Source organism: Tarenaya hassleriana, unplaced genomic scaffold (assembly GCF_000463585.1).
Source record: "Tarenaya hassleriana unplaced genomic scaffold, ASM46358v1 Cleome28, whole genome shotgun sequence".
Classification (NCBI taxonomy): domain Eukaryota; kingdom Viridiplantae; phylum Streptophyta; class Magnoliopsida; order Brassicales; family Cleomaceae; genus Tarenaya; species Tarenaya hassleriana.
This window is the reverse complement of record NW_010966021.1, coordinates 932,146-944,278: the sequence shown is the minus strand read 5'-3', so window position 1 is coordinate 944,278 and position 12,133 is coordinate 932,146. Positions and strand designations below refer to the sequence as shown.

Below are 12,133 nucleotides of genomic sequence, written 5' to 3'. Positions count from 1 at the left end.
CTCATCATAACTTTTTGTAAGTTTTTATAACCGGATTATGAGCTCTTGTATATTCCCATGGGTTCATTTCAACTTGAAAAAAATGGATCTTATCATAAAAAGAAATGAAAATCATATAAAAAAAAAATACTCAAACTCTATAAAATATGTCAAAAAAATATTTTGTCTTCTATCATAATTGCTAATTCACTTGCCGTTTTTTTAAGAAATATAATTAAGCGTCTACAGACAGTAAACAATTATCTAGAATTTTAATTTGGATCAAATTAAAACCGGTCTAAATTAATTATAATTAGATCCGGTTTAGATTGGTTCGGTTCAAAAGTAATAGATTCGATTGGGCTTATTTGTGAATTATTTATTTAAAAAAATTGATAGCCCACAAGGGCTTTAAATGTAAATCAAAATGGGCTTACTATGTAAACTCATCAAAAGCCCATATTTACAAATCAGTCATTGGGACATATCCGTAATTACACATTCTAAGGAGGGTAAAATAGGAATTTAGTGGAGCGCGATGACCAAATCGTACACACCAGTTTGCGCGGCTTTTCTGACAATATTCTCTGTACGATGCTCACTGTTCTCTCTTATGGGACGCCGTGCTCTCTCTCTTTCCATGTCTTTTTACCTTTCGAAATTTAAAAAAAAAATGGAATAATTTATCGGATTTATTAATAAATGTAAAAAAAACAAAAAACTAAAAGACAAATGCAATCAGATCTCTCTCCCAAAGGGTTTACAGTTCTTGCACAGATATAGAAAAATGAAAATTCAGTAGTTTTGAAATTTGAAATGGAGATTAAATAAGCATTTAATTATAAATTAAATGAGATCTGCTTACGAAATTAATACCATCTCGCATTTATGGTGTGTTTCCTCGTTGTACACCATGGACACTGCAAAAGACATAGAGCTCTCTCTCTCTTCGTCTTCTTTTTTCTTTACATTTTTGTCCATTTTGGCTTTTTATTTTCTGAGATTCTCTTCGTTGAAAATTACTTCTCATATTGTAGTTTCTTCTTCCACGTACAGAAGAGCTTGAATCTCGTCGTTTTCTGAGTTTTTTTTTTTTTTGTAATGAGCTGAAACACTGTCCCGGATTCATGTTTGGGTTCTTGTCGGGTTTCTCAGAGCATTTTTCGTCGTTCAACCCTTTTTCTTAATGGGTTTAATTAACTTCAATTTTTTGCAGAAAATTTGACTTCTTTTCGCTTTCTTAGTTTTAAGTTTCAGTGAACTGTTGGGTCAAAAGATTCGAACTTTTTCAGCGAGTGATGAATCAAATCTGATGTCTCTTTTAAAAGGGCTGGCTCCTGATCCTCTGAAGCTTGATGCGAGTTCAAGAGTCTTTGCATTTTAGGGTTTGGACATGATTCTGTGCCACCTTCACAGATTCACGCCCTTTCCCACTGGTTGCTTCTACAGTTTCTTAGAAGGGTGAGAAGAAGTTCCTTTTTTTTTTTCCTTTCATGCAAGGAATCTTGGTCGGGATCTAGAAATTGTCAAGCACTGTAAGTGTTCGAGCAAATGGATTTCTTGAGAGTTGGAAAGTTCAGGCGAGTGAAGAAGCCAGACCCAGAGAAAGAAACAGCGGAAAAGACGGCGATAAACCTAGAAAAGCACAAGAGTGAAAACAATGAAGGTAATGGTGTTGCAGATTTGAGCTATAAACCGACAGATTCGGTGGAAAATGATGAAATCGAGGACGATGACGACGATTTCATCACCAATGAGGTGAAGAGAAGGCTCAAAGAGCTGAGGAACAACAGTTTCATGGGGTCGATTCCCGAAGAGGAAGAAGAAGAGGAGTCATATGTGGAGGAAGAAGAAGAAGAGAAAGAGAAGTGTCAGAGTGAGTGGCGAGATGTGGTTGCAGAGGGGCGACAATGGTGGGGAGGATTTGATGCTCTTTACGAAAAGTATTGCGAGCGTATGCTCTTCTTCGATCGCTTAAGCTCTCAACAACTCAAGGAAACTGGTAAATTTTTGTTCTTTTTTTTTTTTTTCCTGTTTGCTCTCTTCATTGACATTATCAACGGTTTCTGTGGTGATTCAATGCCGCTTCTTGATGTTTAAGCTAAATGGGTTTACTTTTTTAGGACCAGAATCATCATCCCTAGAAGCATATATTTGCAGAGATTGTCGGAAATCCTTACAATGTGGATACATTTTTCAGTTCATTGTCAACTCTGGTTATGTCCATGTCTGAGTTGTTGTCTGCATAACCATGGCTATCAGTAAAAGCTTTAGTCTTTTCCGTTCATCTTTGGTTCAGGCGTTGGAGTTGCTCCAAGCCCTTCAACCCCATCTCCGAGATCCGCGTCCAAGAAACTGGCATCGCCTTTTCGGTGCCTTTCCCTTAAGAAATTGGAAGCACCAGAGGAAGAGACAGAGCATTTGCAGCAACAGCCAGAGACAGATCCTTGTAATGACCTCGAGACAGCCTACGTTGCTCAACTTTGCCTAACTTGGGAGGCACTCCATTGCCAATACACGCAGCTGGGCCATTTGATCTCGTGCCAACCCGAAACCCGGACAAGTTACAACCATAGTGCTCAACAGTTCCAGCAATTCCTGGTCTTGTTGCAGAGGTTTATAGAGAATGAACCCTTTGAGCATGGCTCGAGAGCTGAACTTTATGCCCGTACGAGAAATGCGATGCCTAAGCTACTTCAGTCTCCCAAGATCCAAGGTAAGTTATCAGAATGCGTTTCCTAGATTTGCCTTGTATGCAGTGAACTAGGCTGATCGGGATCTCGGGGATTTCAGGGTCGGACGAAAAGGAGATGGATAAGGAAACAGACTTCATGGTCCTGGCCGATGACCTGATGGGTATCCTCGAAAGCTCGATCCTCACTTTCTACGTTTTCTTGAAAACGGACAAGAGAAAACCAAATGGGAATCACAACAATATGACCACCACTTTGCTACAAGTCAAGTCATCTCTTGAAAAGGTTCATTTCTCCCTTGTGATCTTGCAATTCTGTTTATTTGTTCAGTCCACTCTCCATGACAAGAGGCCGAGATTCTGTTGTGGCTTGGATCATGGATCGACCGTATTCCTCTGCTTTTCTTGCCTTCATAGCTCCGAGTTAACAATTGCAGAAAAGGGTGAAAGTGAAGGAACTCTGCAAGAGAACAAGAGGGTGGAGGAAGAAATCTTGGCCTCAAACATGGGAAGGAGTGGAACTCTTGTTTGCTCTGATCGACGTCAAAATCGTGACGAGGGTTCTGAGGATGGCGAGGGTCGGGAAAGATCAGTTAGTATGGTGCGGAGAAAAGATGAAAAAACTCGACTTTCCTGACGGGAAGCTCCAAAGACACCCGACTCCGATCCTTTTCCCGTGCTGATAACGAACACGAGATTCATCGGATGGCCTGTTGAGATTGCTTTTCAGTTTTTAGGGTTTCGCAGCAGTGTGTAATGAGGAAACAACAAAAGAGACATCGGTCTTTTGCATCGAGACATTCGCTGTTAAGGAACAGAACCACCATGAATGTTGTGTTTTAGAGTATTCTTTGCACATATGAGGATCCGATGTTGTCTATCTGATGAGATGAAAGCTGAAACCAAAATGCGATGGCCGACATTGTGATTGAACTTTGTTAACATGTTTTTATGAATGTTTTGTAAAGATCCAGTGTAGAGGTCATTTCCTTTTGGGAAAAACTCCAAAAAATTACTCAAAGTGCGAGAAAAAAAATTCCTAAACTTGTGAAGGTGCCAAATAATTCCTAAATTTGTAAAAAGTGTCTTAATAAATCATAATCTTGTTAAAAAGTGTCATATTAGTCCTTCGAAAAAACTGATTATAATAATATAATTTTATATCCTACGTGGCAGGTGATATGGCACGCCAAGTGTGATTTTTTTTTGCCACGTAATCAGTATTGGATTTTAGAAAACTATTTTTTTCAAAATCGCCGGCGATTCTGTTTTGAGAAACCGGAGAAATCGTGGTGGTTTCGCCTGAGGCTGCGGCGGCGGAGGTGGGTTTTCTTCCAGCGTGGTTCCTGACATGCTCTCGACGATGGGAAAGAAGTAATCGAAGTAAGGTTGCTGATGCTGGTGTTGTAGTTGCAACGACAGTGTCGATGTTCTTGTCTCCAGCGGATCTACAGACGGCGGCGACGGGGGAGGAGTCTCTTGGGTTTCCTCCATCCTCTTATCTCTGCTACTCCCTCCCCAACTGCTCGATTTCCTCATAACCTGTCACGATTCTCTAATTTAGAGTCCTCATCCTCGTTATCTAGGGCTCCATCCTCCTCAATTATCGCACCGTCCAATCTATCATCCGACAGACCACCAGATCTCGCCTTGACCTCCGGCATGGTCACAACCCTTTGAAGAGGAAGCAGCGACGACAGAGGAGGAGGGGGAAGCATGTCGGGAACCGGCTGAGGGATCCCGGTAGTAGAAGAGGAAGCGATAGTGGTGGCAGTAGAGGAGGAGGCAGATGGAGGGGAAACAATATAATTGCAAATTTAGGAATTTTTAGGGGTTTTTCTTTTTTCTAAAACTCGGTACTGATTACGTGGCAAAAAATCACACTTGGCGTGCCATGTCACATGCCACGTAGGATATAAAATTATATTATTGTAATCAGTTTTTTCGAAGGACTAATATGACACTTTTTAACAAGATTAAGATTTATTAAGACACTTTTTGTAAATTTAGGAATTATTTGGCACCTTCACAAGTTTAGGAATTTTTTTTCTCGCACTTTGCAAGTTCAGGAATTTTTAGGAGTTTTTCCATTTCCTTTTTCTTTTTTTTTACACCAAAAAAATCATATAATATATCACCTAAAACATATAGAAATATTTATCTAAATATTAATTATCTTCGAGTACATCGGTTGATAATTTACTTCTTTATTAAAGATTTCTTCACAACAAAAAACATTGATAATCATGCTACAAAAAGATAGGACAAACTAAATTTGAATTTTATTTATTCATACATAAATACTATTTTTTTTAGGTGAAATACTCGTGTATATTGAATGTTTTTAGATTTTTTTATAAGTATTTATCGATAAAAAAAAGTTAGAGATTCAAAATCAATCCTATTTCTTATCCAATTCGGTTTACTTTCTTTCAGTGAATTTCAAATTTTGAATCGACCAAGATATAAAATGACTCAACCATAAATTAGTCAAATTTAATTGATATTTTCCCCAAAAACATTAACGACTTTTTCCTTCCTTTTTTTTGTTAAATCCTAAACTTTAATAATTTATTTTCAATAATATTTTTTTTAAGTATGCGTTCCTAAAAATTTGGAGATCCTATGCAATGACTACACTTGCTTCGCCCATAAGACGGACCTGTAGTTTTTTGTTGAGAACTATATTTATAACGTTTAATAATTTGAAATAAATTCGTATTACTGATATTTATATCTGCCGTTATATATATATATATATATATTATATACCTTAAGTACAATAATTCAGTGAGATTTATTGCCACTTTTTATTAAAAGGAACATCTTTTATAAAAATATAATTAAATGAGATTATAGTAAAAAAGAATTAATGGAGATTAATCGTCTAAGAAATGAAAATATTTTTTTATCACAGAAAAAATTGCGCTTTGATGCCAGTAACGGGGACAAAGCCACGTGTCCAATATCTACTTACAGAAGAAGCGCCAACACGTGGCAAGCCTCGTCACCCTTTGACGGAAACAACATGACACCAAAGGACAAACCTATCCTCCAATATTTCAGACTAATACACTTTCCGGATGGGTATTATCGTCATTTGGAATAGCACATCTTCCCCGCAAACGCATTTATGTGACTATATATATTTTATACTATAAATAATGGTGTAATAGCATATCGAACCCGATTAATTTCGCATTAATTTAAGGATACATTTCAATAATTGCCCAAATAACCATTGTCTGACTTCAGACTCGAAGCACTCAGAGCTCAAACTTTTCAAAGGGTTTAGTTTTAATCTCTCTCTCTCTCTCTCTCTCTCTCTCTCTCTCCGTGCCATTTTTGATTTCGAGAACTCTTCAGAACACTTTGATGGAGGCTTGAGTAACATCACCTGGGTACTCTCTCTCTCTCTAATTTTCGTAGTGAAAAAGTGCTCGCGGACCTTTCGTGTATGTATTAGTCTTCTAAAAGTCATGCAAGAAAACTACAGAGACACAGGGATGATGTCCTCTCTGTTTCGATTTCGTGCCCGATTATGGGTTTAAGCATGCGATTTCCTGCTTAGATGAGGTTGAACAATCAGTGAAAAGATTGGAATGGTTTTAAAGATGGCGACTTTTTTTGTGTTTTTGATGGTGGTGGGTTGACTGAATTTTAGCTTAGAAACGAGGATTCTGTCTGAAATTTCGATTTCCTTTTCCTGGGTTCTAGGTTGTCAAAATCGATCCTTGGTGGTTGGTTTTATTCATATGCTGTTCTTGCTTTGCCTTTTGGATTTTGAAGAGCATAGCCAGTAGAAAACATTTGGTAGCAGCAAGTTATTTGAGGAGACGCAGTGGTTGAAAGGAATTTGAAGCGAATCACGGTAACTATGACGTGAAAGTTGAAGCTGGGAACTGAATTTAGCTTAGAAATTGAGATTGAAGTGTGGAATATATAGGGCTAAGTTTGCGAAAATCGATCCTTGATGATGGGTTTACATCATGGACACTTATAAAGATAGCAGCCAATAGAGGATAGACCGAATGAAATTTAGATTGAAAATGGGAAATATGTGTAATGAGTTTTGAATCATGGAAGTATAATCTACTCAGGACAGCTTTATGATGGGAACTGGTTTCATAAGGTTGTTCTTTTTTTTTCCCTGATTTTTTTGTGTGACAGATGTTAGGAGAGTATCCTGTTACGATTATTCTGCTTTCGGGCACAGAGAAAAAGCAATTTGTGAAGTTGATGGTGCAAGAAGGAGTATCGGGAACGACGTGTTTAGAAGGATGACAACTCAGAGTGCTATGAGAATGGTGGAAAGTGGTCAGACAATAACTTGGCCGTCTTCCAGGGAGGCCGGTGTATTTGGTTCGCTCGATATGGCGGTTGAAGACTTAGGGTATCTGATGAAAAGGCATAGATTACGTGAAGATCGTGCGGAAAATATCCCGAGTCGTAGTGGCAGTGCTCCGCCTAGCATGGAGGGCTCTTTTGCCGCCCTTCGGAATCTCTTGAAACAACAAGAAGGTAGCTCTACAGTTTTGAGTAGAGATATCGAGAAATACGATTCAGAGGAAGAGATACGAAGTGATCCTGCATATGTAGCTTACTATCTCTCGAATATAAACCTGAATCCGAGACTCCCTCCACCGTTAATCTCCCGGGAGAATCAGCATTTGGTGCGCCGTTTTGGTGGGTTAGGTGATGATTCGAGTCCAAGCTCCATTGACAATAATGTCGGAATCGGGAAAAGGCCCTTGCTTTCTTCTCGAAGTGCCCTTTCCACTCATACGGAGGTGCCTGAGGATGAGGCATCGGGAGAGCAGTCTTATATTTCTTCCAGTGGTCGTCACAAGAGTTTGGTCGATCTGATTCAGGTACATGGTTCTTTATTACAACATCGGTTTTTTCTTTATCTTGCCTGGCTGTTATCTCTATGTGTTTTACTTAATTTCATTTCATCTGTAGGAAGATTTTCCTCGTACACCGTCTCCTGTGTTCAATCAACCTCATCCGGGGAAGAACCATCCGACAGCGGAAGAGCTGATAGACTGTGACATCCATGCAATTCCATCAGATATCTCTTCAGAAAACACGGCAAGATTACCCGAGTCTGATATAGGCTCGGTTAATATGATGAGGGAGACAGATTCTCTTCCCCTTTATGCTACTGTAGATCCCTTTACTGGCATTTCGAGCTCACATTCTGTTGATGGAACAAGAAACTCGCCTAATCCGCAAAAAGAGAGATCAAAGGCCATCGGTACAACTCGAGACGATCTATCTGCTTACAGTGTGTCTCCATCCAATGATTCTAGAATGAGGAAGAATCAAGAAGAGCAACAATCTCATGGAAGGAGATTATCTCTACAATATCCATCTTCGTCACATCAGCTTCAGGCAAGTGCACCACAACTGACGTATGGATTCACGGAAAACACGCTACAGAATCTATCCAAGTTGTCCAAACCCGAGATACATTCAAACTTCACGTCTCCCCGGTTGACAACTCCTCTGTATACATCGACAGCAGCATATATGAATAGCCCGTTTTACCAGAATTTTCAACCATCGGGTATGTACATTCCGCAGTACAATTATAGTGGTTACCCTCCCGGTACCGGGCTTCTACCCCCATACATGACGGGATACCCATCTCATGGAGCAACCGTCCCTATGCCGTACGATGTCTCGTCTAGTTCAAGCTACAATGCTCGGCAGCCCGGTGGCTCAACTGGACAAAACATTCCTTCTCTCGTGGATCCTTATCAAATGCAGTATTTTCAACCCGCTCTAGGGGGGGATGCGTATGCTTCGTCGTTCCAAAACATCGATTCTTTCGGGCAGAAAGATCAAGCCTCCGGGTTTATGGCTGCTAATCAAGACCTGCATAGCCCGATGAATATGAATCTCGGGTTACAAAGTCCACGCCATATGGGAATGGGAGGAAGCAACTATTTTGCTGTGCAACCGGGTGTAAGGGTCACTCCTCAATATCTTGGATCGCAACTTAGCGGCAGTCCAGTGCTGCCATCATCTCCGGTCGGTGGAATGGCCCTACTTGGAAGACGTGGTGAGGCAAGGTATCATCAAGGGCCAAGTAGAAACATCAGGATTTACCCCGAATGGCAAGGGCATAGAGGAGGAGGATCCAGCAACATCGATGAACTAAAACGGCATTCTTTTCTCGACGAACTTAAATCTCCGAACGCCCGTAAATTCGAGCTGTCTGATATTGCTGGCCGTATCTTTGAATTCAGGTAGTGTTTTAAACTGGATATCCGTTCCGTTAATCCGCAGATTACATGAGATATAGTTTTCTTCTCTTTAACTTCAGCGTGGATCAGCACGGGAGCCGATTTATTCAGCAGAAATTGGAGCACTGCACCGACGAGGAGAAGGCATCTGTCTTCAGCGAAGTTCTTCCTCATGCTTCAAAGTTGATGACTGATGTCTTCGGAAATTATGTCATCCAAAAAGTAAGTTTTTTTTTTCAGTCCCTCTCTTTAAATGATCTAACAAGGTTTATCTTTTTCTTACATAATGTTGATAAACAACGTTTCAATTCAGTTCCTAGAATACGGAAGTCCGGAACAGAGGCAGGAACTTGTTAATCAACTTGCTGGTCAGATTGTTTCTCTAAGTATGCAGATGTATGGCTGTCGTGTAATACAAAAGGTAAATCCATTTGATTTGTTAGATAAGAAAAAATGACTTCGATTGATATTATTCTTTGCTGATTTGCTGTATCGTTCATTGATTTTTCTCCTCTTAGGCCCTTGAAGTGATCGACCTTGACCAGAAGACGGAACTCATTAGCGAGCTCGATGGGCATGTGATGGGATGCGTTCGTGATCAAAACGGGAATCACGTAATCCAGAAATGTATAGAGACTATACCTTCGAACAGGATTGGATTTATAATCGCGGCTTTCCGTGGCCAAGTTTCAACTCTCTCTACTCATCCCTACGGATGCCGTGTTATTCAGGTAGTAATAATAATATACGATACGAAAAATGGGTCTAACGTGTCCGAGATTCATTGTTACGGGTTTCTGTTTTTCTTGTCGATAGAGAATCTTGGAGCATTGTTCGGATGACGAGGAAACGCGTTGCATAGTCGACGAAATCTTGGAATCTGCATATGTTCTTGCTCATGATCAGTACGGAAACTATGTCACCCAGGTTTGGATTCTCTGTGTCTCTGGCCCCATCTCAAATCTTCCACGGATCAATAATGTTCTTACATAGTTTTGATGATTGTGATAGCATGTCTTGGAGAGAGGAAGGCCGGACGAAAGAAGTGAGATCATCAAGAAGCTGACGGGAAATGTGGTTCAGATGAGTCAGCATAAATATGCATCGAACGTTGTGGAGAAGTGTTTGGAGTATGCCGATAATGCCGAGAGAGAAGTGCTGATTGAAGAGATCATGGGCAAGTCCGAGGAAGATAATCACTTGTTGGTAAGATAATCCCGACTTTAGGGCTGGGCGCGGGTACTCGAACCCTAATTTCGAGAATCCGAGCCATGGCGGGTACGAGGTCGGGTGTGTCTGCGGGTTTGAATTCGGATTTTATCAGCCGACCCGGACCCGCAAGTAGTTCGAGGTGGAGGGGATAGGGAGAAAGTCAGCGAGGGGAGGTGAGGCCACGAGGGCGAGGGGACAAGAGGCGACGACCCCTAACCCCAGGCAGCGATGTTCCTCTTTTAAAAAATATCATCCAGACATTTTGGAGAGAAGTGATTTCGCCCTCGTCGCGCCTTCGCCTTGCCTCGCACTCCTCAGACCAGATAAGCATCTCATCCTCTCGCCTCGCCTGTTGACTACCACGCTTGTACCCGAGCCCCCACCGCACCCTGCGGGTACCCGGATTCCCATGAGTCCGAGGCCTGGGCCGAGCGTGAGGCTGGGTACCCGGCCCGCGTCCGCCCGTGACAGGACGAAACCTTTAAAGCACATTGCGTGAGCACTGTTTTCGTGCAGTCAGTGGATGATCCGTACACTTTTGACGCTGTTTGTAGGCGATGATGAAGGACCAGTTTGCAAACTACGTGGTGCAAAAGGTGCTAGAGATAAGCAAAGATGGGCAACGGGAGGTTTTGGTGCAACGGGTAAAAGTTCATCTCGAATCTCTGAGGAAATATACATACGGAAAACACATCGTTGTTCGGTTCGAGCGATTATTTGGTGAAGGTATGGCCATTTCTTCTAAACCCTTGAAAACTTTCTTCTGAATGGTTTTCTGAAGAAATGTAACGTTGATGATGGCAGAAGGAGAAAGCTCAGACCAAGTGTAGAACATGACGAAGAAGAAGAGCTTACATTAGTTGACAACTATGGATTTAGCTGTTTGGATAAGGAAAATTGATTACATTTGAAAAGCTTGTGTATGTGTATGTATATATATATATATGTATGTGTGTATGGATGTATGCGTGGCGTTGTATGTTGTTGGAAAATGGACGTGTATGGCGAGGGTACTTGATTTGTGGTTTATAGGTGATGTGGTCTCTGTTTGCTTCTGTGTAGGGGTGTAAAATGGGCGGTTCGGGTCGGGTTCAATTCGGGTCTAGAATTTTTCGGGTCGGGCCGGCCCGTCCATTTATTTTTTGGGTCTAGGATCGATGGCCCGGAGTCCGGCCCTACAGGGTTTCGGGCGGGTTCGGGCCGGGCTTCGGGCTTTTTATTAAATAAAAATATTTTTTGCGATAATAATAATAATAATAATAATAATAATAATAATAATAATAATAATAATAATTGTTATAAATAAAATATATTTATGGTGGAGCCCACCGTTACTGTTCACACCGACTTACTGTTCATATATACGGTATTGTTCACACCGACCGTATACGTGAACAGTAACTTCGGGATTTCTATAAATAGGTCATTTGGGTTCTTTCATTTGTACACTTTCAAGAGAGAAATCAATAAGAAATACATCTTTCTCCATTCTCCCAAAATACTCTTTTCGGTTATAGTTAAACGATCTAATATCCGGGTCGTTTATATCTCTCCGAATTCATAACACGTTATCAGCACGAGCGCTCTTCTATAACTAAAGGTAAGATAACTTATCTTTAATACAAATATTTTCAATCTTATGATATATATATATATGTATTCATTGATGCTTGAGTGGAATTACCCCAAGCTATATATGAATACCGATATTCTTTATAATTAATTTATGGACGGCTATGCCGCCTCGATTATTATTCATGGACGGCTATGCCGCCTTTATTATTACTATTTATGGACGGCTCTGCCGCCTTAATTGTTAATCTGGACGGCTATGCCGCCTTAAATATTTATTCGTTATTGGACGGCTGTGCCGCCTTAAAGAGTATTTTGGGAGAATGGAGAAAGATGTATTTCTTATTGATTTCTCTCTTGAAAGTGTACAAATGAAAGAACCCAAATGACCTATTTATAGAAATCCCGAAGTTACTGTTCACGTATA

At 40.6% G+C, this 12,133-nt stretch overlaps 2 protein-coding genes across 2 annotated transcripts; both read left to right on the top strand.

Moving 5' to 3' along the window:
- The first annotated feature begins 899 nt into the window (after window positions 1-899).
- LOC104817846 lies at window positions 900-3,615 on the top strand. The gene is made up of 4 exons (XM_010547191.2): window positions 900-1,981; window positions 2,279-2,695; window positions 2,773-2,957; window positions 3,109-3,615. The coding sequence occupies exons 1-4, from the start codon at window positions 1,531-1,533 to the stop codon at window positions 3,352-3,354; spliced, it is 1,299 nt and encodes a 432-aa protein (XP_010545493.1). The 5' UTR covers window positions 900-1,530; the 3' UTR covers window positions 3,355-3,615.
- A 2,304-nt stretch (window positions 3,616-5,919) lies between these two features.
- On the top strand, window positions 5,920-11,189 carry LOC104817845 (pumilio homolog 5). The gene is made up of 10 exons (XM_010547190.2): window positions 5,920-6,072; window positions 6,842-7,542; window positions 7,634-8,925; window positions 9,003-9,144; window positions 9,236-9,343; window positions 9,441-9,653; window positions 9,739-9,849; window positions 9,934-10,128; window positions 10,689-10,860; window positions 10,939-11,189. Exons 2-10 carry the CDS (start codon window positions 6,952-6,954, stop codon window positions 10,962-10,964), a joined length of 2,850 nt encoding a protein of 949 aa, XP_010545492.1. The 5' UTR covers window positions 5,920-6,072; window positions 6,842-6,951; the 3' UTR covers window positions 10,965-11,189.
- The last annotated feature ends 944 nt before the right edge of the window (window positions 11,190-12,133 follow it).

Coding starts and splice junctions, on each gene's coding strand:
- LOC104817846 (XM_010547191.2), top strand. CDS start 1,531: ATGGATTTCTTGAGAGTTGGAAAGTTCAGGCGAGTGAAGAAGCCAGAC. Junction 1,982..2,278: donor TCAACAACTCAAGGAAACTG/GTAAATTTTTGT, acceptor TCTTTGGTTCAG/GCGTTGGAGTTGCTCCAAGC. Junction 2,696..2,772: donor TCAGTCTCCCAAGATCCAAG/GTAAGTTATCAG, acceptor CGGGGATTTCAG/GGTCGGACGAAAAGGAGATG.
- LOC104817845 (XM_010547190.2), top strand. CDS start 6,952: ATGACAACTCAGAGTGCTATGAGAATGGTGGAAAGTGGTCAGACAATA. Junction 7,543..7,633: donor GTTTGGTCGATCTGATTCAG/GTACATGGTTCT, acceptor TTTCATCTGTAG/GAAGATTTTCCTCGTACACC. Junction 8,926..9,002: donor GGCCGTATCTTTGAATTCAG/GTAGTGTTTTAA, acceptor CTTTAACTTCAG/CGTGGATCAGCACGGGAGCC.